Source organism: Mycotypha africana, assembly GCF_025528875.1.
Source record: "Mycotypha africana strain NRRL 2978 chromosome Unknown BDF20scaffold_3, whole genome shotgun sequence".
NCBI classification, from domain to species: domain Eukaryota; kingdom Fungi; phylum Mucoromycota; class Mucoromycetes; order Mucorales; family Mycotyphaceae; genus Mycotypha; species Mycotypha africana.
The window spans coordinates 397133-421211 of NW_026515727.1; the positions used below are offsets into that span (position 1 = coordinate 397133).

General features: G+C 37.8%; 11 protein-coding genes across 11 annotated transcripts; 6 read left to right on the forward strand and 5 right to left on the reverse strand.

Moving 5' to 3' along the window:
• Positions 1–51: 51 nt before the first annotated feature.
• Positions 52–1534, forward strand: BDF20DRAFT_905173 (uncharacterized protein; the record flags this gene model as incomplete). The annotated part of the gene is made up of 2 exons (XM_053083125.1): positions 52–1233; positions 1451–1534. 2 exons carry the CDS (start codon positions 52–54, stop codon positions 1532–1534), a joined length of 1266 nt encoding a protein of 421 aa, XP_052937865.1.
• Positions 1535–2290: 756 nt separating this feature from the next.
• BDF20DRAFT_986013 (uncharacterized protein) lies at positions 2291–4151 on the forward strand (the record flags this gene model as incomplete). Its single annotated transcript, XM_053085203.1, has 6 exons — positions 2291–2673; positions 2733–2889; positions 2950–3167; positions 3245–3540; positions 3620–3881; positions 3954–4151. 6 exons carry the CDS (start codon positions 2291–2293, stop codon positions 3997–3999), a joined length of 1362 nt encoding a protein of 453 aa, XP_052937866.1. The 3' UTR covers positions 4000–4151.
• A 1-nt stretch (position 4152) lies between these two features.
• On the reverse strand, positions 4153–4473 carry BDF20DRAFT_857749 (uncharacterized protein). Its single transcript, XM_053080374.1, is given in 2 exon segments — positions 4153–4428; positions 4442–4473. 1 exon segment carries the CDS (start codon positions 4412–4414, stop codon positions 4193–4195), a length of 222 nt encoding a protein of 73 aa, XP_052937867.1. The 5' UTR covers positions 4415–4428; positions 4442–4473; the 3' UTR covers positions 4153–4192.
• A 1236-nt stretch (positions 4474–5709) lies between these two features.
• BDF20DRAFT_971240 (uncharacterized protein) lies at positions 5710–7479 on the forward strand (the record flags this gene model as incomplete). The annotated part of the gene is made up of 4 exons (XM_053085024.1): positions 5710–5867; positions 5933–6004; positions 6069–6751; positions 6826–7479. Coding segments are annotated over exons 1-4 (1479 nt in total), but the record flags the coding sequence as incomplete, so codon positions are not given.
• Positions 7480–8263: 784 nt separating this feature from the next.
• On the forward strand, positions 8264–8849 carry BDF20DRAFT_363565 (uncharacterized protein). The gene is made up of 3 exons (XM_053075283.1): positions 8264–8279; positions 8376–8636; positions 8725–8849. Exon 2 carries the CDS (start codon positions 8403–8405, stop codon positions 8616–8618), a length of 216 nt encoding a protein of 71 aa, XP_052937869.1. The 5' UTR covers positions 8264–8279; positions 8376–8402; the 3' UTR covers positions 8619–8636; positions 8725–8849.
• A 1607-nt stretch (positions 8850–10456) lies between these two features.
• On the forward strand, positions 10457–11017 carry BDF20DRAFT_833605 (uncharacterized protein; the record flags this gene model as incomplete). The annotated part of the gene is made up of 2 exons (XM_053078661.1): positions 10457–10666; positions 10760–11017. 2 exons carry the CDS (start codon positions 10457–10459, stop codon positions 11015–11017), a joined length of 468 nt encoding a protein of 155 aa, XP_052937870.1.
• Positions 11018–11682: 665 nt separating this feature from the next.
• BDF20DRAFT_816910 (uncharacterized protein) lies at positions 11683–12656 on the reverse strand (the record flags this gene model as incomplete). The annotated part of the gene is made up of 3 exons (XM_053077205.1): positions 11683–11753; positions 11834–12075; positions 12199–12656. The coding sequence occupies 3 exons, from the start codon at positions 12654–12656 to the stop codon at positions 11683–11685; spliced, it is 771 nt and encodes a 256-aa protein (XP_052937871.1).
• Positions 12657–13963: 1307 nt separating this feature from the next.
• BDF20DRAFT_905178 (40S ribosomal protein S23) lies at positions 13964–14683 on the reverse strand (the record flags this gene model as incomplete). Its single annotated transcript, XM_053083126.1, has 2 exons — positions 13964–14397; positions 14605–14683. 2 exons carry the CDS (start codon positions 14681–14683, stop codon positions 13964–13966), a joined length of 513 nt encoding a protein of 170 aa, XP_052937872.1.
• Positions 14684–15690: 1007 nt separating this feature from the next.
• BDF20DRAFT_833608 (uncharacterized protein) lies at positions 15691–17693 on the forward strand (the record flags this gene model as incomplete). Its single annotated transcript, XM_053078662.1, has 2 exons — positions 15691–16434; positions 16512–17693. 2 exons carry the CDS (start codon positions 15691–15693, stop codon positions 17691–17693), a joined length of 1926 nt encoding a protein of 641 aa, XP_052937873.1.
• Positions 17694–19125: 1432 nt separating this feature from the next.
• On the reverse strand, positions 19126–21613 carry BDF20DRAFT_833609 (uncharacterized protein; the record flags this gene model as incomplete). Its single annotated transcript, XM_053078663.1, has 4 exons — positions 19126–20876; positions 21020–21193; positions 21285–21360; positions 21434–21613. 4 exons carry the CDS (start codon positions 21611–21613, stop codon positions 19126–19128), a joined length of 2181 nt encoding a protein of 726 aa, XP_052937874.1.
• Positions 21614–23033: 1420 nt separating this feature from the next.
• BDF20DRAFT_905180 (SGNH hydrolase) lies at positions 23034–23905 on the reverse strand (the record flags this gene model as incomplete). Its single annotated transcript, XM_053083127.1, has 3 exons — positions 23034–23189; positions 23262–23829; positions 23886–23905. The coding sequence occupies 3 exons, from the start codon at positions 23903–23905 to the stop codon at positions 23034–23036; spliced, it is 744 nt and encodes a 247-aa protein (XP_052937875.1).
• Between the last annotated feature and the right edge of the window lie 174 nt (positions 23906–24079).

The following is a 24079-nucleotide window of genomic DNA, read 5'->3' on the forward strand; positions in this document are numbered from 1 at the left end:
ACGCTGTTTTCGAGTCCATAGAGCACACATCTTAACAGATTAAACCCACTAATGCCTGTCCCTTCACTTGCTTCAAATTATCAAAAACCAGCTGGCTTACCCGTTCATGCGGAAGACGCCAAACAAGTCAAGCTTTTTCAACCGTATCAATGCAAATCTGTCAAGATGCATAACCGTCTTGGGGTTTCGCCCATGTGTATGTATAGTGCTGCTGATGGCATATTGAACGATTTCCATATTGCCCATTACGGTTCATTAGCTCTTAAAGGGCCTGGTCTTGTCATGGTGGAAGCTTCTGCGGTGGTACCAGAGGGACGTATCACACCTCAAGATTCCGGTCTCTGGAACGATGATCAAATGCGCGCACTTCAACGTGTCGTTGAGGTCATTAAGTCCCAGGGTTCTGTTCCGGGTATTCAAATTGGTCATGCTGGTCGGAAAGCCTCTACCTCACCTCCTTTTAAAGGCGATTATGTCGAAAAAGAATCGAACGGAGGCTGGCCTAACAATTGTATGGCACCTTCCGCTATCCCATTTGCATCCCATTACCCAAAGCCGCACGAAATGACTCTAGAGCAAATTCAGGATACAATTCAAGCATTTGCCGATGCTGCTGTAAGAGCTGATAAAGCTGATGTTGAAGTTTTGGAAATCCATGCCGCTCATGGATATTTGATTAGCACCTTTTACTCTGCCAGTTCGAACCAGCGTACAGATAAATATGGGGGTTCTTTCGAAAACAGAATCCGATTATTGTTGGAGATTGTACAAAGTGTGAAGAAAGTATGGCCCGACGATAAACCTTTATGGGTGCGTTTATCTTGTTCGGATTATACCAACCCAGATCCCATGGGCGAAAGTCCTGAGGGCTGGGACATCTATCAATCGGTAGAACTAGCCAAAAAATTGAAATCATTGGGTGTTGATCTCATTGATTGTTCAAGTGGTGGCATCATTAAAGGTGTTAGATATCCTACTGAAAAGATGTACCAAGTACAATTTGCCGCGAAAATCAAACGGGATGCTGGTATTGATACCGCTGCGGTAGGCTTGATTGTAGAAGGTCGAGATGCTGAAGACATCTTGCAGAAAAAGGAAGCAGATTACATTTTAGCAGGCCGTGAATTTCTAAGAAATAGCGCTTTCGTGTTGGTAGCTGCTCAGGCTCTGAATGTTGAAATTACTTGGCCACAACAATACTCATGGGCCGTGAAGAAAGCCCGTCGACAAGATGTAAAGCAAAAGCCTTCGGAAGAGCAACAGCAACAATTGAAACAGACATCCGCTGGCAATGAGAAATTGTCAACCATTACATAGAGGAAACAGTCTATAATAGATATATTGTGTTTTTGTATTTAACCGTTTACATTATGTACAAGTTTTCATTGAATCGTCAATTTTATTGCTGGGAACTTCAATACTGTTGACCTTTGTCAATTTCTGTTTTCAGCTTTTGTGCAGTATATCTCTTGACATTACCATATTTCCTGTTATTTCTATGAAGCTGTTATGGGCAAGTCCTTTGTTCTCATAAACACATATGATTTGGTATCGCAGTCTTCTGCGTTGTATTTTCATAAAAAGTTGCTATAACCTTTTGATACCATGCCTAATCCAGCTTGTTCTGCTTTGTCAGGTCGAGGAGGATGCTTTGTATCATCTCATGTTGAAGTTTCCCAAAAAATGGTATCTTTGGACTCACATCTTACCTTTACATATCCCTGGCTTCAATATAGAGCAGTCATAGTGTATTTATACACTAAATGCTCTGACCTTAGCTGATATGTCCGTGAACAAATGCATGTTTATCATATCCAATGTAATTTGAGAAATATGGTACTACCACTGGCAGTATGCATCCGATGCTACTGTTCCGATTTCAATAGCTCATATGAAATGTCTAGACCTAGCCTTTATGAAAGATTAGCGTTCTTTGATTCATACTTGTCTTATATAATCATATGAGTTCCTTTCTCCTCCTTTTTCGTTCCGAGTTCCACCTCTCTGTGTATGTGTGACTCCAACTATTTAGCAATAAATAAATAACCATTACGCCCTAATGAGATAAATTAACTCTTTCCTGTTCTTTCATACACTCAACTTACTACAACAATATATTGTCGCCATGATTATTGAAGAAGTATATAAAGACGGTACGCGTTGTTAAAAAAAAAAAATTGATGTTAAATATACAGCGTGAGTCCTTATAAACAGTGACAATTTTAGAAATAGCTTCACAGCTACTTTGTCAAGAAGGAGAAAATTAAGCTGGAATAAATTTATCTTGGATATGAAAGATAAAATAATATCAAATTACAAGGGGGAAGAAACTAATCTATATAAATCACTATGGAAGCACGCGTATAAAGTTGTTGCTAAAAAGTTGAAATTGGATTCAGGCACAGCTGACCGTGAAGATGAATGGGAAGTAATCGAAAAAGAATTATCCAGCTCACACAACTCACAATCAAATTCTTCAACACCGTCAAAAACTAGCAACAAAGATAGCAATAGTAGCACTTCTTCGCTTAATTACCAAAAGAAATTAATCTCAACCGATTATATTACATTGAAAGACATCCATAGCAAAATAAAAAATAGATGGATATTGAGTTCAGGAACCGATGTAGAATATACAATTTACAACGTATCAAAAACGTTTAATTATGTCCAGTAAGTAAACCTATTAGCAACAGTTTTATTTGTATTTTATTATTGACACTTTTTTTCAGCCCTGCACACTCAATGATTTTCAATCCTAATGATCCTATTTGGCTCGATCATTTCAGTTCAGAGGATCTCGTAGAAATAAAGGAACACGTTGATCACTCGCTAAATGATGACCTACCTAGCGAACTGACAGACATATTATTATTACTAAACCAAAAGGTAAAATTTTTATTTTTTTTTATTTTTTTAACTCCATTTTCGTTAATGTTATACCACCAGACAACATTTAGAGCGATCTATGATGCTATGGAGACTGTGCATGCGGACCCGGTTCATGATAGAGAAAAGTATTGGCTCAAAACTAGCATAATTAATTATGCTTTGCTCTTCATCAATGGATCTACTTTAGCACCGAACAAATCTGAGGCAGATCATTTGGACGACGTTTACGGTTTCATCAAAACCAGCAAACAGCTAAGTGGCACTAATACTGAAAAGTAAGTCATGCACAGCATTGGTACTATGAGAGAAGAGCTGTCTTGACGGATATGAAATATTTTGATTTCATAAATAGAAACACGCGAAGCACTGCATGTTCCGAAGAAATTAACAAACATCGACTGATAGGTTCAATCAGCAAAATCAATAGGACAAAAGCAGCTAATCATGCTGATCTGGTATTTAAATATTTGACTCATGAAGTTGGATGTGTCGAAGTTGGTTTACACAACAATGGTCCAACAGGAACGAAGGAGTTGCAAGAATTAGAGATAAAAACACCACTAATGTTGAAAAATTTCATCTTACATCTTATCAAAGACTATGGAGTTATGCCCAAAAAGTTTAAAGTCATTGCATTCGTAATAAGTGGTAAAATATATATATATATATACATAAAAGGATTCTCGTCCATATTAATTTCATATTAATTGATCTCTTTGTTTGATAGGAACGTATATATCTGCTCAAATAATGACGTGTGATAAAGGATCTGTTGCCCTAGTAGGTACATCTCGACGCTATCATATGCCAGAATCCGTCGCTGAAATACCAAAACAATTGCCGCCCGTATTAAAGCTGGTGTACAATTGTGCTATGGCAATTCAATCAACCACTAACCATTTGAAAGCAATTTCTGCCTCAATTTCGCTGAATGAAGGCTCTGAAGTATATTTCCCTCCGTGTTTCTTTGCGGGTGATAGAAAAAGAACCCATACAACTGCTTTCACGGACTAATGGCAAACTTTATTCATTATAACATATGAAAATTAAAATAAAAGAACCCATCAACTGCTTTCACGGACTAATGACAAACTTTATTCATTATAACATATGAAAAATAAAATAAAAGAACAAAAACTATTTTACTAAAGAGTGTAATCGTAATAATACTTCTGCAAGATGTGTAAGAAAGAGTCTCTCTTCGCTTCAAAGCATTAAGCTTCTACTAACAGGAGTAACCACGAGAAGGTGAAGACTATATACTCCCAACCCCCAGAACCCAAAGTTGCCTCCTGTCGAACTACTTCTGGTGTACGAAGAACCAGTAAAGTAAAACGCAGCAACCAAACCTGATTCGACGGACCCCTATCAAGCTACAACTGGAGTACAATAACGGCAACATCCAATTCTCACCTGAAAAGAAGTCAAAGGCAACGATCCAAGCTACCAAAGGAGTAAAGTAGCAACATCCAATTCTCACATGACAAATAGTCATGCTACAAAAGGAGTACAGTAGCAACATCCAATTCTGACTTGGATCTGATCTGACTTTCATCAAGCTACAAAAGGAGTACAGTAGCAACATCCAATTCTCACATGACAGATAGTCATGCTACAAAAGGAGTACAGTAGCAACATCCAATTCTCACTTGAAAAAAAGTAAAGAAGAAATCCAAAAGGTTGGCAGTTGCACCGCTTTATATACGCCTTGTATCGTAAACAGAGCGCTCTTTCAAAAATAGTCTGATGACGTAGATAGGGCAAGGGGAATCGCTTATTTCACCCTCACTACAGTATTTTCGGTTTTGATTTAGACGTTCTTCTATCAAAATTGGATTTTTTCAATAACCTAATTCAGACAATCCAAGTAATTATTTTTCGATAACTTATTTCCAAAATTCGGACACTTTCAGTATATCCACCACCCATTCCTACCTTCGTCTGAAAAGTCTCGATTTTTCACCGTCTGCTTTAATATCCATTGGGAAATATGGACATCGTTTTCTCGAATGATATTGTATGCCATTCCGTTTGACACCCCCCGCCAATCCATCCTTAGTAAAGTTCACAATGTTAATTCATTGAGCCTGTCTTCTTCACAGCTCTTGCTGGAAGCGGCTGCCTTAGATTAATTACCCACCACAGAAAGTGTCTTTTTCTTCTCCATGCCCCATCCCTCAAAGATGTTTGACGAATTTATTTATTTTTGAATAAAATAATCTACAAAAAAAAAAAAACTTTCAATAAACTATCTTAGGCCCTCTTCTTTCTGTACGTATCTTTCCCTTCAGCATGCCTGATCTAAGGAATAAACGTTTTGCAGGCTTGCACAATACGTGGTGTAAGAGCTTATTGCTGTCTAATGGTGTGCCTTTGGTGTTATTTTTATCCTTAGCCAAGCGCTTACTTATAGGATCAACAACCGGTAAATAAGATGGATGAAAAAGCGGCCTATATCTGCTTTCGTTGATGGCATATTTAATAAGTGAGGTATGGTCATGGTATCTGTTTCTATCTGTTTTTCTACCATTATAAGCTCTTTAAATGTTGGAGACCATACATTGTCAGGAAACTTCTTATTCATAAGCTTCTGAACGATAACGTACTATTCGATTGATATAAGCACAGGCTGTGTCGTACTACTCCGTATCTGGTTCAAAACAGGCTGCCTTTTCTCTCAAACAGTCATAGTGTGATCGTCTGTAACTAATTACGTACATTTTTCTTAATTGCCATGACAACTAGGCGACCAGTTGTATTCTATGTAAATGACTCATATTTTTGCATTCTCATTGACTGTTCGGCATCTCTGTTCATCTAAAACTTTATCACTTTTTTTCTTTTTCTACAAGAGAAAGTATTCCCACTCTAATATTGTTTACATCTTCTATAAGCTTATGCAATTATGCCTTCTCGAGAAGCTAAGAGCCATCTCAAGCGAAAATTAGAAAGAAAGAAAAGAGAAATTGCTGAAGGTATGTCTTTGCTATCTTATGTTCAGTTACAGAGTTTTACAATTCAATACTCCTTACGAATGTAGGAATTTGTAAGGACTGTGGAGAAGTTGGTCATATCAACAAAAAAAGTTACAAATGCCAGCTTTACGATGCATGTAAGCCGTATTATCACTTTCTGAATGAAAGGTAAACAGATCTCTTACCATACCCGTTTTCAAGCCAAAAAAAGAAAAGCAGGAGCGAAGGATGATTACGAGACTAAGGCTGCAAAGGCTAGAGGAAAAAAGAAGAAGTTGGAAGACAGCAAGAAACGAGCAGAACAAGACGTTGTTTGTTCCTCTTGCGGTAAAGCAGGCCATAGTAGATCATCTTCACCACTATGCTTGAACTACAAGCCCCCAAAGGATGTCTTGCTCCGCCAGCTGTTCGAAGATGGTCATGAAGTCTACAGCAGGAAGCTGCTTCTAACCACACTGATGAGACCAGCGTTTGCTCAAGTCGCTACAGAAAACATCATCAAATTAGCAGAATTTACCCGTCAAGTGGTGTATAGTGCCCAACTATTTGTGAACTACTACATTACTGATAACTACGAAACAACGACTGGTCACCCATACCTTTATGAGCAGAACTTCTGGTACAGCATCTGCAATCTTATATTAGGGAAGCGGGTCAGAAATCGACAATACATGGACATGTCGGTCACGCTTGCCTTTGATGACTTTAAAAGCAAATTTCTTACAATCGTTTACAGTCTGAAGACACATCCCATGAAAGGATACAGCGATTCGCTGGCAGCGGCCTGCGTGACACTGGCCACTACTTATTCAAACTTTATAGTAGAGAATTTTGAAAATAGGCTCAAGCACTACGCTCGAACATGTTTGAAGCATCTGTTCCCTGTAAGTCATGATCGCATCCATAACAACTGTAGTAGCAGAGTGTCTCACGAAGTTCTGTTTATTTTATGTTCTAGGAGCATAAGAAAAGAGAAATCGACAGAATCGTCAACGAATACTGCTTCAAAAAGATAATGAAGGGGGACTACGAATGGCCAAACGGGGTGGCCGGTTTGGAGCGGTTAGAGGAGGCTAATGCCATATGCAAAGCTGTTGAAGACGTACTGCCCGCGATCCCGAACACAGAAAATCTTACTGCCAACGCGTCTATGTTCCTACCAGCGTTAGGCTTGATGCTGCAGAAGGTGTTGTCTATTTCCGAAGCTACTACAGACGAGCAAAAAAAGCCACGACTTTTCTCTTTGTTTCCAATGCCCTCTTTGAAATGGCGCCATATCCATATCAACCACAAAACGCTGTCTATTATAACGAGCCAAAAGTATCCTGGAAACACCTACAGAGAACAGGTTGAGGTTTTTCACCGCATTTTTAACTTATATACGTTTGGATACAGTTCCGTCGATGATATTGTTAACGATCGTGAAATAAAGCTAAACTGCACTGCCCAAAGCGATGGACATGGTATCACACTACAGTTTGTCAGACGAAAGGCTACTTCCGGTAATACAAAGGCACTACTACAACTAGACGACTTCAATCTCGTGGAAGTGGGTGAGTATTTTCACCCAATTACTGTTGATCCTGGGCGGAATGAAATTTTTACAGCTGCGGTTGGCTTCAACAATGTTAATCACGAGATACGCAGTTGCAGCAAAAGTGAAAGAGCCAACTTTGCGGGCTACACGAGGAGAAGCACTTATTCGAAGAAATTAAAAGAAAGGAAAGGAATAACGTCCATTGAGTCATCGCTGCCTTCACCGAAGGTCGTATCCAAAGAGGCCTATATTGTGTACTTGAAATACACATTGCAGCATCTGCAGACACTATTTGACTTCTACAGCTTCAAATCGGCCCAGTTCAACTTCAACAATTACCAAGGCAAACAACGGGCAGATGCTGAGGTAGCTAATGTGCTTATTGACGGCGGTCGCAAGTATAATAGGAGGAAAAGAAAACATACAAACAGAAACAAGAAAAGGAAAAGACGACTGAAGAATGGCCAGAAGAAGACAATTAGAAACAAAGTTAAAAAGACAAAACGGGAGCGTATGGAGGCTCAAGAAGAAAAAAAGAAAAAAACGATAAAAGAGGAGCCGAAGAGAAAAGAAGACGTTGACTTATGCAGGTAAGCGTTTTTGGTGGTAGATGGCTATTCTTAAGGCACTTAAAGATCTACTTCTGATACAGATACAAGGAAGATGGACGGAGAATCTGGCGTCAAGAGCAGTTTATGGACAAAAGGCTCGTCATTCCTCTTGTCGTGTTCGGGACGGGGATGTCGGGAAAAGACACAGTAAGAATGAAAGGACAAATCTCTGGTGTCACAGGTGTCCTCTATAAAATCTTATTAAAAAGGCAGAAGCAACAACTTGTTGCGGTAGTCGACATTGATGAATATTGCACGTCGCAGGTAATTAACATTTCCCTTATACTGTGCAATATATGCCGTATTTCTATGAGCCGTTTTTCTACATTCCTTACTTATACATGCACAATCAAATATTAGGTCTGCAACAACTGTTTGCTCAAAAATATGGAAAGTGTAAAGATCGGTGCTGGTTCACGTTGTTACAGTACGAAAGTTTGTAAACACTGCCACATACTTTGGCAACGTGATATAAATGCTTCAAAGAATATGATGACTATTGCCGCTTCAGTTTGGGCAGGTCATGGAAGACCCTCACAGTTTACCCCACAGAATCGCCGTAGCGAAGACGGTGCTGTCGGTTCCTCGAACCAGGCGGCTTAAAGATACTTACGCGTTTAGGTGAGTTCATCTTGTGAAATTTCTCACTGTACGTTTCTGAAGCTTTTATTAACTGCTGCTGGACGTTACTTATACTCAAACATGGTAGGTATTCTGTGCTTCGGCACAGTATATTTACCTTGTTTGAGTAAGAGTAGGTCGCACATTTGGCATTGAGCATTTGGACAGAAAAGGTATGATCTGAAAAACTATACATTTCATCTAAATAATTTTTTTAAATTAGTCTGAATTTAATTGTAAGATAATCTCAATTTAATAGCCATTTCGTGCGAAAGTCAAGCGAAAAAACAGTATCAATGGTAAAGAAACTGCTATTTCATTCTCAGTAACGAATTGTTTTAGCCGTATCCAAGTCACGCTGCCAATAGCATAAGGCAACTCACGCAAGCGAATATGCTATGGCAGTAGATAGGAACTTTATGACCACGGTTGAGAATTTAAGATCAAGAATATTCAAAACAAAGTACACATTGGCATATACACCGTCTTCTACCGATGAATAATGCTTCTTATCATTCGTAGTAAAATCTGCTCTGCAATCCTGCCTTTGCTGTAGGACCCTGACCTTTGAATTGAAAGATCACTCTCGTGTCGAACGCAACCGGCAAGTTTGTTTGATCATAGCTGTAGGAAAAGTTGTCATTGTTGTTTCTAAAAGTTAAACACAACTCAAATAATTTTCTGCACCTTTAATTTTCAATAAGATCTTCCGTGTCCTTCCCTTGTCCGCCATGGCGCTACTTTTCTTTGACGTAAATTGAATTGTTTTCGGCGGAACCTATATTCATTAAGTTTGGGCAGCGGTCAAATGTTGGAATGTATAATAAACATATACACAGTGTTGTTCTGTTCACAATTTTCATCAAAAGTATATTTTCAAGAATTTCTGTTTACTGCATTCAGAGAATTATAAGCCTACAATCCTTTGCGCCTTCAGGTACGGTAGACGCTTTCGAAATTCGTTAACACGCTTCATAAGGTAAAATAAGGTGGGTTTGAAAGCTTATAATATCACCAAATTAACTGTCTCGACGATAAGTTTTCCACAGCAGCGTGAATATGCACAACCACTATGCCTTCGATACTTCACGTAATAATTTGAACAATGCAAACAATTTTCAGTTATACTTACAACCACGTTCATGCACTAAAGAGTGACCTTCGAACTAGAATTTATGATGAGTCTGGCTTGCTAACTTCTCCACAAGCTTCCCATATCCAAGGGACAAAATAAATGAATCCTGATAGAATCTCTGCTTAAGTACAACCGCAAAGGCATCTAAATTCGCTTAAAAAAATACTAACTGAAAAAGATAATTGTCATGTATTTGAAGCAATAGTGATAAGAATAGAATTCACTTTATGAAGGAGATTTATCAATTAAGAGCAATTTTGTTATAGAAGCTATCAACTACTTATACTAGCTTAATAGGTACGGTATCACTTATGTGAAGCTGTGGTATTTACAGTCACAGACATAGTGCAATTCGGATTAACCCTTTCACATCTTAATCTCCCCTTCTGTTTTCATAGCTCCACATCTTGCTATTCAATACAACAAGTTTTACAGCTAGCTACATTTTTGAGATAAGTCTTTAACAAGATCAAGCAATCACTTTCGTATCTTACATTTATATATTTGGTTGTTCTAGCCTCGTCTAATTTATCTTCTTCCTTTCACTGTTGATTATTTTATCAGTTCAAACATTAAAGTAATCATACAGTGCTTGGAATGGGACATAAATTATGGAGCAGCTTCCTGCTGTAATATAATAACTTTATCAATATTGGGCACAGTGTCATCCCTTTTTGTCTTCTTTATGAATTCCGCTTCCAATTCTTATGGAAATTGCTTGCTTCTTCGCCTTTTTGTTACTTGCTGGACCATTGACAAAACGGTCTATATCATTGCATCGGTCTATCGCAAGTGTAAAGGTTACGAACTCACACGAAGAAAAGGCTTACAGCATCAGTACATCAGAAACAAGAATAAACCCTTTGATATGGTTAATGAGTTAACAGTTACAAAGGTAAACCTTTACAGCTGTAGTAAGTTCATAAACCAAGCCATAGTATGTTTATATCAAATCTGAGGTTGATTGCTATACGTGTGATATCAACAGAGTAAAGACGTAATACTAACCATTAACATTTCTTATAACGTGAGAATAAGGAAATGTCTTAGCCAACTTTTTGTTCGCATAAAACTCAACTGGCCTATATGTAAATATCGTAATAACAGCAGAAATGAGCTTAGAGTCAATGTATACAAATTTAGTATACAAAGATTTTCCAAGGCCTCTTTGAAAAGGCCAACTTGCCTTGAAAGGCTTTTGATGGTGGTCAAAGTCAGCGAAAAAGAATTGTATGAGAAGAATTAGAGCAATGATAGATCTCCATGAGAACCATACATGTATTTCCACACCCTTCTCATCTATAATGTCTGTAAGGAGATGTCGAGAATTGCTTGCATCAAGGAAATAGGCCTATCCTGTTCCACAGTGTTGAATTAAGAGTAAAAAACGTTTTCGAACACAGCTTTCATAAAAGATAAAATGTAATATACTTTAACGGAAAGTTTTATTATGTAATTAAAGAATAAAAACTGATTTACAAATTTAAAATAAGGATCTACCATAAGAAAAAAATTGAAAAAATATGATTATAGTAACAATGAAAGATTTCGGCTAAATGCTAACCCATCAAGACAATGAAATGACAATTAATAAAATATATGAAAACATGCAAGGAGGGGGAAAAAAAAATATACACAGAAAGAGAGAGCCAAAATGACTCTTTTTTTTTTTTTTTAGTTTGATTTGGCTCCACCAGCCTTCTTTTCGGCTCTAGCCTTCATCACTTGATTGAATTCAGTATTGAAAAGATGATCCCAAAAGGTGAAAAATGGCTGTGAGAAGTTAGTCTTGATACCATAGGGTTGGTGGTGAATATCATGGCTAAAAAGAAAAAACCCAACGCAAAATCTGTTAAATTCCTAGCTTTAATATCCACAAATGTCATTCTCACAGACGTGCGACCAAACTTACTAAATGGCATTATTGTTAAATAACAAATTCAAAGGATCCCAAGGGAAATTGTAACCACAATGATCGTTGACTATACACAGATACATGTAAGAAAAATAAGATTTACAACGTACGCAAATGATGACGAACTCTAGGGTAGACTGAACTTACTTGTTTTCATAGTGGAGAAAGTGAAAAAGATCAAACCGAGGCGAGGAGACATACCGGTCACTTCAAAGGCAATTGCAGCACCACAGGTATCTAACAAAAAGCCTTCCAAAGGATGATTGTAAAGAGCACCAAAAGCATAAGGAACATAAAGACGATGGTGATGAGAATGCATGTGTTTGTAAAGGAAAGTGTAGGTGTGAGCCAATCGGTGAAGGACATATTGGTGAGTATCAACAATAAGCCTACAGATTTGAATACAATGCAATAGTAAAAAATTAGTCAGCAAAACCAAATAACCATCAATTTGCCTTAATTAATAGCTACAAATCAGGTGTGTATGTCGACACAAAATTTTGGATCCTTACATAGCAATTACGAATTGTAAAGTAGGGCGAAGGTAATCTTGAGCAATGATAGCAGCATTGGTAGCATACAACATAGCTTTTTCCTTACTTTGTCCGAGATTTGTAAAAACATTTAAAGCAATTGCGGTATAGCGAGAGATAGCTGCTTCATATTTTAATTTGTCAGCTAAGGGGGATTGCTGCTTCATCAAAGCAATACCAAGAACCATTTGCACCACATGTTGCAGGGCAACCATGACAAGGACCTTTCCAAAGCCAACCTTATTTTGTCTCTTTTGTTCTTCGGGTGTATGAAGACGATATTTCTCAAGAAAGGGGATTTCGGCTCTTCTGATGATTTCAAAGATGGTACATTCAATCCAATAAACAGCAATAGGCACCCATATTGCCATCATATCGTCTGACCACCAGTTAATCTTGTTGTTTGTCAGTAAAGAAAAACTTTTAACAGCATCCATCATAATCTTTCGACAATTGTCAATTCGGCTGTTGTAATAATATAAGTTGCTCGCTTCTCTGAAAAGGCTTCGTTTACGCAGATGGAAACAAAAGAGAGTCTTTAAAAAAAAGAAGGGAAGAAAAAGAAAGATTAAGAATGAGACAATAAAACTCTGTTAAGTTGTGCAAAAGTGGCCTCATTTTTGACAGTTTACGGAAAATCAAATTAACAGGCAAAAAAAGCGGAACATCAGTGACCAGTGATCTTTCTGTGGCTCCATTTTTTTGCCGTCAGGCATACTTGCTTTTAATTTGCTGGGAGATGATCTTGCCTTATTTAGTAATAGAAGCTTTTTTTTTTACAGTAATGTAGCAAGAAAATCACCAAAAAAACAGAAGGCTGTGAGCAATGTATAAAAGAGGAATTACAGTGGCTTTTTCGGGCTATTCCATCTTACCGTTAATCTGCACAACAAGGGCTCCTTTTGAGATATTGATAAAAGCCATTGTATAAGCTGGTCATCATTCCTTCCCAACAATGGTTAATGTAGGAGTAACGATAGACGAGGTGGTGCGTAAATCAACCTATCCAAAATCTGACGGTTTGAGAAAGCCAAGCATATGGATTAACCGAACAGTTTGATAGACTTAAAATAAGTCAGAAGTGAGAATGTACCGTAAGTTGAGGAAGAGACCATGATTCAAAGCTATTTTCGCATTTCCTTACCACGGTTGATTGGTAAAAATTAATCTTTTATCGATTACCATAAAGAAATCCGTAGACTATTGAACCTTCACAGGAACACTCTATATCGTTATCAATAAAATCGAGGATTTATAATGCTGCGCTGATTAGAATTTAAAACGTAGCCTCACGATCCAGACTCTTCTACTATAACTTAGCTGATCAAGAAAATTGATAGGTTTTAAGGATAGAAATCGCAGCTTTCGTATCATTCAGAAAATTCATTGAACTGAAAACGGCTCGCGAAAGTTGAGGCATCCATTGAAACAATGATAGTCGTATTCTACATACAATATCATTTAGAGGAACAATTTGATAACTTCCCAACGGATCAGCAAAGCAGAAATAACAACCCATCCAACGACCATCACTGTCAACTTGAATCATTGATGAGAATCGCAAATATAATCAAATTATAAAAGCAAATGAAAAAGTGATGATTTGAGCGAGAGCAACGAGAAAATTGAAAAGGAAAATGTATATAAAAGTGGGTTTAACGCATAATACATGTTAACATACATATATGTTCTTTCTTTTTCCTTTCAAACGAGGAATAAAAATACGAACAAAAAAATGGATAGTTTATGATCTGGGCTTTTCCTTCTTTTCCTTGTACAAAGCAAGGAGAGAGACACCAGCGACCTTGACGACCTTGAAACGGACACCAGGAATATCACCAATAGCACGACCCTTACGACCGAAACCAGCAATCAAAACTTCATCGTTTTCATCGACATAGTTCAAACAACCATCGTTGGGAACGAAAGCAGTGACCTTCTTACCGTTCTTGATCAATTGAACACGAACACACTTACGAATAGCAGAGTTAGGTTGCTTAGCTTCAACACCGATCTTTTCAAGAACAATACCCTTGGCGTGAGAAGAACCACCGAAGGGAGATGAACGGTAGGCAGTACCGAGGGCTCTCTTCTTGTATTGCTTATCGGCCCAACGTTGATCACGACGGTGGATACGGAGCTTACGAGCAGCGTTCAAACCTCTAGGTTGTCCCTTACCTGATTGCAAATAGTTGTGAATAAAAGAAAATTAATTGACTGTAACCAGAATTCAATGGAGAGTAAAGCGTCGAATCCGTCGTAGAGTTGAAACAAAGGAGGAAGGACACTTTTTTTCCGTATCATTGCTAGTGTTGCAGAAAGTCGTTCGGATAATATCAAAGAGCAGCTGTCGTATCAATAGATAACGAAATTGCATAATGGTACCAAAGTTGAACAACCGTCTACGTCGAAACACTTGTTGAGAGTTCGTTATATCAGGCTTTGTCGTTAAATAGGCCTTCATTTATGTGAAAAGCTTCGTTGTTCATATGGTCGGTGTACCAATTAGATGATACGTCTATCTCTTTAGTTGTTGCTTTCTAAGCTGCGGGTCATCCATCCAACATAGCTTTACATATTCATCCATTTTACCCATTCATCCATCCAATCCATAAACTATTCTAGCATTTAGATTACAGTGTCCTCCTCCTGCTTTCTCTACTTCAAATCGAATTTACATGTTGTTTGAGATACATTACCCATGATATATAATTTAGAGAGTTACAAAAAAAAACAAATTGGGGGTTTCCTTTTTCCCTTCAGTTTTTAATGAATTGCTGACAGAAAGGTTTATCAGAAATTGCTTGGAAGCGGAGTCCGACTCGATCATAGCCGGTAACGCCGAACTGCCCAAACCAACTGTTATAGCCAGTCCATGCTTCACTAAGCTTGCTCTTGGATAACTGAGGAACGTCCTTTACACAAGAGTGTGAATAATTGTGTTTAAATTATTATGGATCTATTCCTCGTTTTTAAGCGTTTGATAACATAAAGTCAATTTTATCATACCCGCACGGAACAGCATGTGTTAAGTTCTCTGAGTATCTGCTGCATTGAGCCAATTTAAACAAATACAAGAGAAAGTAAAAGACTGATAGAATGAGCTCTCTAGTCTCCGTTCATACATCTTGGTTGTTTCATACGTAGTTTAATAATTTTTTAACAGTTAGGAAGAAGGCAGTAATTTATCGGTTTTAACTCACTTAATGTGCTGTGGCTATAGAAAAAATTGAATTCTCGATCCCATGTTTCTTTCCGTTTCATTTTTTTTTTCTTTACGACAAAACTTACAAAGCGTATATACGACGTATTAGAGCCCCAAAAAAAAGCAGACATATTTAATTGTCGCTCTTTTCAACGTGCAGAAGTATCTTTTTAATAATTGAGGCTTACTTTAGATAATCACTATAATTATTATATCGAATACGTACACCTCACAACATTACCGGCAATACACACCTTTGAATTCCGATGGGGAGTATGAGTGATAGTGACGAAGAGTATGGACCTTTGCCTACCACTTGGGGTTCACAAGCACCTACGAGTCCTGCGAAAGAATCTGGAAATGACCCCTCTCCGAAAGGATGGGATTCACTGTTGGATCCTGATTTTAATGTGGGCCCAAAAGGTCTTGGTAGTGGTAATTTGCATAGAAAAGGTCGTAACTTTATACCAGTCGACGAAGACGTCATTTTGGCACAACGATTGAATAAACCGCTGCCTAAAAAGAGTAAAAAGAAGGGAAATGAACGAGAAAGCAATACCTCAGCTATTACGTCGGATAAAGCACGCAACAGCAAAAAATCCTCTTTAAAGACATCGACAACAACAAGTACTCCTCAATCGAAACGGAATGGTCCTTCGAGCAGTAATAGCTCTTTTCGAAGATCTTCTGCACGTAAATCAAAGACAGCCTCTTCTCCATCCAGCACAAGTCGACCCATATCAAATTTATCGACATCATCCAAAACGACCACTTCGACAAAGATTAGCCCACCTGAATTATCGACGATAAGGACACCCTTACAGAATAATACTAATAGTACAGGTTGGGCCAATGCTACGTTAGTTGAAACACCATTTTGGGCAACGACAAAGACAAATGGCAATAATGCAGAAACAGATACTGGGCAAAAGGCTACTGCAGAAGAAGATAAAATATCGAAACAGTTGAATCAACTTACAATTGACTACAATGATGATAAAGACAAAAAGGTAGGTTTTCATCACGAATTAGATCATATTTAAATTGCCTAATCTTTCTGTTTAAAAAAAAATATTAAAAAAAATAGGAGGATAACGGTACTTTATCAGTGAATACATATAAGAAAAAGACAGATGAAAAGTGGGACAATAAGTTTCAAGCAGCAGTAGTAGAACATAAAAGGAAATCAATTGAACAGGAAAGAAAGAAGAATGCGAACGCGAATGTGGAAAATGGTTCAGTAGATGATGATGACTGGACATTTTCAGATAGGATGATTGATCATGACTTGAGTGCACAACAGAAGAGTAAGAGAGATCATATGGTGAATGAAGATGGGTGGGGAATATGGAATAAGACAAATAGCGGTAGCATCAACAATGGCGGTTGGGGTATGCCTGGCTGGACTGATGTACCGAACAGTAAAACTACGGGTACATCGACGGCCGGAATGAGTACTGAACCAGCTCCACCAGCAGCAGCTGATGACTGGACCATTTACCCTACAACTACAAATGATAATAATGATATACCCTCTGATGCTTCTCGGCAAAATTATATACCCAATAATAAGTCATCACCATCAACTACAGATCTGAACCACACTACCTGGGGCGACATGGATAATAGTTGGCTCAATAACCACGAGGATACCGCAAACATTAATAACAATTGTAACGACAGACCACGATTTTCTGATCCCACTCGTCAAAAATACTCTGAAGTTCGCAAGGGGCCTCGTAATACACCCCTCAACTACCAACGCAGTATACCCATCGTTCCCAGTACCACTGCTCCACCTCCACCTCCCGAAAACGCACTTCTCGTCACCATTAACGTCGAGCTTTCTGATACGTTGAAAATCCCTGTCGAAGTTCATGAACTTGATGAACCTGCTGATCTTGCAGTCAACGTTGGTAAAGAGCACAATATTCAACAGCCTAAAATCATTGCGGCCTTAACCAAGCTTTTCAGTTCTCAAAAAGAATTGGCACTCAAAAAGAGGAACCGTAAATTAAAGCGAACTATCCCTTCTCAAAAGCAATTACATCAGAACAATCCTTTCTTTTATCAACCTCATACCGAAAATACTGCCTATCAACGCATGACATTGTCGACAAATAACAAGTACTCCTCGTCTGCATACGCTTCAACGTTTTACGATTCGAACAGTCTGTCATTGCCTGCGGCTACACCACCTCTCTCTACTCCTTATTCTTTTGCAAGGCCTTCTACTACGTCTAACTTTACAAGGAAACAATATTATTAAGCCAAAGCATTCCCCGTCACCCTTCGTCACCCACTCATCGTTTTATAGCCGAAAAGATGATTTGGACATGGCCAAAGTAGGAGAAAATAAACCATCAACATAGCATATGTAAATATATATATCATTGATTTTCCATCCTAGTTTTCTTACCCTGTAATTGTTATATATCGTCTAATTTCCTATCAAAAATTCGCATGTACACCGCCAATTAAAAAACAAGCTTTGCTTTTTCAACGTAGACACAATAAGTGATTTATTGTAGGGGAGAATGCTATCACCAACTTGAATGCCCTCACCGCGTCTAAGCTGACTGAACCACACGAGCCTAAAAACAATTTGAAGTATTAGGTCTTGTCTAAATTGGTAGCTTGATCCAACATAAAGTCGTTTCTCTCTGCATTCTTTAAAGTTACATGAATTGATCTAGTCGCTAGGTTTTTCTCGATTATTATGGTAACTATAAAATTAAAGCGAGTTTACTGCATTCAATATAAAGACCAGAAATACCTGGTACTGCTTCGTAGATGATATAGGAGAATAAGTACACACTAAACACTTCATAAATGTACTTAGATTGAATTTGGCAACACGGACAGCTTTGCATTTGCTAGTCAGTTTTCTTAGATTCAAGAAAAAATTAGAAGTGGCTACATTTGTTATTCCTTTTCCAAGTTCTTTTCTAACTCTCCTCGTATTTGAACAAATATCCATGCGACAGAGTATTCAAGGGTTCTACGGTGGGCACGAACAACTGCGATTCTAACATCATAATAATAGAAGCCACACCCAATCCTCTACAAGGTTTCTATTAAAATGCCAACGGCGTGGGGGAGGGGCGCGCCTTTACTCTCAACGACAATAAATAAATAGTTTCTGGAACGCCTTTATCGTCCTCAGATATTGCGTACCCAACTAGTCAGCTTTGACTTTTTATCTTCTAGTTTTTTCTTTTTCATTCTTTGACTATTTTCAATATAAAGAATTTATCTTCAGTTTTAACCTTCGTTACCAATATGAATAGAGAAATCATACTGATGAAATGAAAGGTTATATCTGAAAATTTCGCTTCTTTTTGAAGCTAATCGTCCAAGAAACTCCTATGGATTTTAAGAAAGGAAGCGGACACTGTCTAATGCTCAAATTGGTTTTAAAGAAACGATCCCACGATTGCCCAGGCGGGAAAAGAATCTAATAACTAAATTTTTCATTTAACAAGTTGTGGGTCTTGTATTTTTTTATTGATTTTTTTGTCTTTTACTATAGTTATTTTGTGTATCTAGTAGAAATAAATTAAGACAATGAGAATAGTTCGTTACAACGTATTATAATCTGTAGCAGTGCGTGAAGAACTTATTAGGCAGTAAGATGGAGTATAATAAAGGGCTAATTAGTAACATAGAAAAAAAAGAGTTTTGCAAAAAATCTATAATTTTTAAACCTCAATCGTCATATCTGAACTACTATTCGCTGTCATTGGTATCATATCATTTGAACGCGCGCGTTGGTGATTCAACATAATTTCGTTCGGGTACACAGATTGTGATTGTGCATGATTATTATAAAAAGTTGGTGAAGTGGAAGTAGCAGTAATCGAAGCGCCCGTGATGACATTATCACTGCCACTATTATCATTGATCCGATGGCTATGGTTTACTATTGAAGTAGAAGAAGTTTCCATATGTGAACTGTTATAATATAGACTACGGCTTGTATGGTGATGTGGACTACTATTGCTACTTGCTGTTGAATAGTGTTGTTGCTGCTGCTGTAGTAGTAGATGTTGGGGTTGTTGTAATTGTTGGTGTGTTGAAGAGGCGGTCATTGATACTGAAGGATAATACCTTGATCTTGCTGCCACTTCTAACACAGCATATTCCGGCACAGCTTGTAGAAACTCGTCTCTGATGGAACCGGGTAAATCCATCAACATATTGGTCTTCAAGATATACCCATAGTTTTGAAACATGAATCTCAAAGTAAGCAATTTTAACCCGACTTCCTCAGCCATGATGGCTTTTTCAAATATGAGACCACAACTTTCGACTGTCAAATAACGTCTATATAATCGCTCACAACATAGCTTTTTAAGACGGTGCAGCATGTACATATTAGCCATCACCAACACGTCGCAAATCACCGGCCACGATTCATTTTCATCCAACCGGTCACTGTAAAGAAACTTCAAAAATGCCATAATCACTTCTACAGGCTCCGGTATTGTCATCCTTCGTTCAATAGCTTCTGACATGCCTGATTTATGTATGTGTTTAAAATGCGGCCAACGTGTTAATAATATGACTTGATGAACGTAAATCTCTTCTCCATTGGCGGCAATAATAGAGAAATCAGATAATTCAGGACTGTTAAGTAATTGGATGAACTCAGTTGAAAAGCGCGGTTCCGCAATGTCGTAAAGGCCCAAAGATTCACCGTGAATAACGAGTGCATCTCTAAAGTGATCATAACCTTGAGGGCGGTAAGGATCTGTATTGCCTAGGAATAGAAGACTATTGATATTGACTTGATTGTGCGATTCCACTGAGTGTCGATCATCACTACTTCCTATTCCTGTTTTCTCGGAAATGATGGTGAAATAGTTCCATCCTCCTTCATCAAAATGACCATCACACTCTTGTTTCTCCCAAACTAGGGTATCCAAATCCAACATCCATAAGCTGTAAGTGGTTTCACTGCTGTTCAATTGATATTGTTGCTGCTGCTGCTGCTGCTGTTGTTGTTGTTGTTGTTGTTGTTGTTGTTGAGATTGATGACTATTATTCGTACCACTACCACTATTAGTCGTTGGAAGGTATTTATGACTACTATTATAATTGAGATATCTTCCAAATACAATCAATTTTCCGCAAGCTGTATCACAAAAATGCTGACTTTTCAAAAGCACCATGCGTGGGTTGCAGGAGGCAGAATGGGTTGCAGCTGTTGCAGAGGTTGCTCCATTACCATCGCCACTTAATATCAAATGTGTCGTGTAAGGAGATTTGGCTAAGTTGACCATAAATAAATCTGATACTGTGTTTCCTTGTTCATCTTTTCCAGCATAAATATACATTTTGTTGCCTACAAGAGTAGCAGAATGGTTGTAACGTGGCGGCATATCACAATATTTTTCCCAAACCATGCTGTTTAAGTCGAGTACGCATAATTCATCCAAGACATAAGTACCTGTTATACATGGAGTAAGGTTGGTTGGTTTTTTTTTTTTTTCTGTTAAGAAATTGGCTTCTGTCTCCTTCCTTTCAGAATATGTAACCTCCTTTCTATTTTATTTTTTTTTTCTGTTTTGAAAAAGAGAAACACAAACTTACAATCTGAACTCTTTGCAAATCCTCCATAGATGATAAGTTTATCTTGGAAAACGGTCGCACTGTGTAGGTAGCGCGCACACACACTGCCTGTGATAGTAGGTTGTGTCCAAGTCGATGTTTTTAAGTTGAACAAATGTATATCTCCACAATAATCTTGGTATTCATTACAGCCACCTAATTTTAGAAAAAGGAACGGAGAAGTCAGTGTTACCATGCAAAATGCAAGCACAAAAAGAAAAACACTCTTTTTTTTTCCATATTTTACCAAAGATGACTATTGAATCTTTCCAACGACACGCTGTATGCCCATAACGTTTGCAAGGAGGTGCACCGGTAACATTCTTTAGAGGGAATGTCAGTCAGTTTTTATATAATAAATATAATTTTTCTCTTTTTTTTTTATTTTTATTTTACCTGTACTGTATGCCATTGCATTCTTTTTAAATCGAGGTAATGCAAATCGTCAGTGACATTACCGCCGCCTCCAAACACATATAAACGTGTATCCACTTTGACAAAAGACGGTCTCCATAAACCTGCTAGATTTTGTCCAACAGTTTTTATAGGCTGACCAGGTTTAATAAACATGTTCATTTCTTTTTTTTTATTTTTTTTTTGGTTTGTAAGTGTTTAAACGGGTAATTTTCTAAATAATTTGATGAGTTGTATTGAAGCGTATTTTTTTTTCTTCTTCTGGCTTTGCTGTATTTATTGAATTGTAAAGCTATTGTACTTCAGTTGATGAAGTAAAACGAGACTGAAGTAGGAAGAAATACAGTAGGGAATGAGGAGAAGTAGAAGAAAGAAGGAAAGTGCAATGTAAAAGTATTTTAATTTCTTATTTATCTTATATGTTTATTGTCATAATAACTCGAGTGAAAAATTTCCGTTTTGTGGATGGTATGATGGGTTAAGGATAAAAAAAGGGGGGTCGCGAAAGCTGCCGACAGCATTAAAGACTGAGCGACAGCCGCGCACTTGTAACTCTCGAATATAAAAGATGGACAAAGGAGGGGGTGATGGGGAGACGGAATGATTGAGGGAGAGACCACTAAGATTTTCTCGTGTATAAAAGAGTAACGACTTAAAGATAGTAGTAGGCACGCTACTTTTATAAGCAGGTGAAGGCAGTATAGGCTTAAACACTTCTCGTTGAGAAGCTAGCTTTTTTTCGAAAATTATAATACTATAACAACAGTGGCAAATTTGAATGGCGGCTCCTATTCTTTGCCATGATACTTCACCCTTTCGAAGCAAGAGTAATTTATACAAAAAAGAGCGACAGAAATAGAGTGTGTGTGTATGATGAAGATGCATAACAAAACGTCATTTAAGTGACACTATGTATAAATATTGAGTGTGATCTGTCAACCTTCTTTTCTTTCCCTGCGCTTTACTTTTTCTCTTTCTCTTTCTCTATTGCTTCTGTTTCCTCTTTTCTTGTGATTGATGACTTTGGCCTACTTAAAGAACGCTCGCAGTCCTTATAATGTGCTATTCTTACTGCTTTACCATAGTATGGTATAGCTGAAAGAAAGAGGAAGATACAGTTTGAATTCATTAAAAAAGATTTTGATTATTTCTAGGTTTTGTTATCAACTGAACATAACTTTATAGATTGTATATCTAAGATGGACCCGCACGATGATATGAAGACAAAATATGTAGTGATGTATTTCAGTCCTCATATTCGATAAGTTTTTTTTCTGGTATGATCTCCAAAGATGACGCAAACTTATGCTTATAGACAACGCATACTTCACCATGTCATTATCAAATGCCTGTCTTTTCATACAAATAAATGTGAATTCATTCAGTTAATCCTATCAAGGGTTGTTCTGCAGGGCGAGCAAATCCCCAAATGCACCTTTTCACCATTGGAAATTATCCGACCTGCGAGATTCGTATCACGATGCAAACACAGATCTACATCTTTCTTGAAAATCATTCTATTTGAAGATCTACTGAGCACGGTTTATTATATTAAGCATCTCATTTAAAGTGTTCAATGAATTCATTCTGGTTTTCTGTCTTTTAGTAACGGAAACTGGAGGTTTACTGGCTCTTGAGAGAGAATATCTTTCCAATATGGCAACTCATAATGAAGTTTATCAGGATGAATTTCTGGGTACTTTTCCGTAATGATACTTAGCAATAAATCGTACAATTCCTAATGGAACAAACGGCGATATCAGATCCTATTTGCTTCCAGATTTTTGGGCTTTGAACAGACAAGACATACCTTATAGCCACTTGCATTCAAATGTAACCCATCCAATAGATAATTCGCCAAGCCAGGATGGCTACCTCCAATCACTTGCTGCTTTTCATGCGCCTTGTCCATAATACGTGTCCATATATCTGCTACAGGAACACCACATTCTCTTCCTACGTCCTTCACACATTCAGCATATTCGCGAGCAGCCACATTTGTTCTATTCAACCTGTCACCTTGATCCTCGCATCGCTTTTTCCATTGATCTTCGTTAATAGGTGGCGGTGTAATCAAAATCAAACGCATATTGGGATTGTAAAAACGAGAAGCAGGGTTAATTATTATATCCACCATTTCTCTTAAATTGGCTTTGAATCGAGCCAAAGGTACATGTTGTGGCGAAAAGGGTAAAGCCGCATCATTGGCACCGAAAAAGATAGTCATCAATTGAATTGAACATGCTTCTGATTTTTGTTCTTTAACGGTGGGTAAGAGCTGATAAAGGATGGGAAGAGCCCAGTCTGTGTTGTAACCAGAAAATCCACGGTTTAAAACGTCAACTTTACGAACATATGCCTTTATAGAGGTAGAAATACTTTCGTTAAAGAAACAGGAGCGACATATTTGAAAAGGAAAGTATGAGTAACTTACATTTGCCAATAGCGCACCATAGCCTTTTAACTCGGGATCAAAACTAAACTGCACAACAGAAAGAAGAGTTAGCAAGAAGCCAATGTTAATTCAAATTGTTGTTTGAAGCAACTACATCTTTTGTACCTGAGTAATGGAATCCTACCAAATGAACCAAAAGAAAAAAGTTAAAAATGACTTCCTCCGTGAGTCAC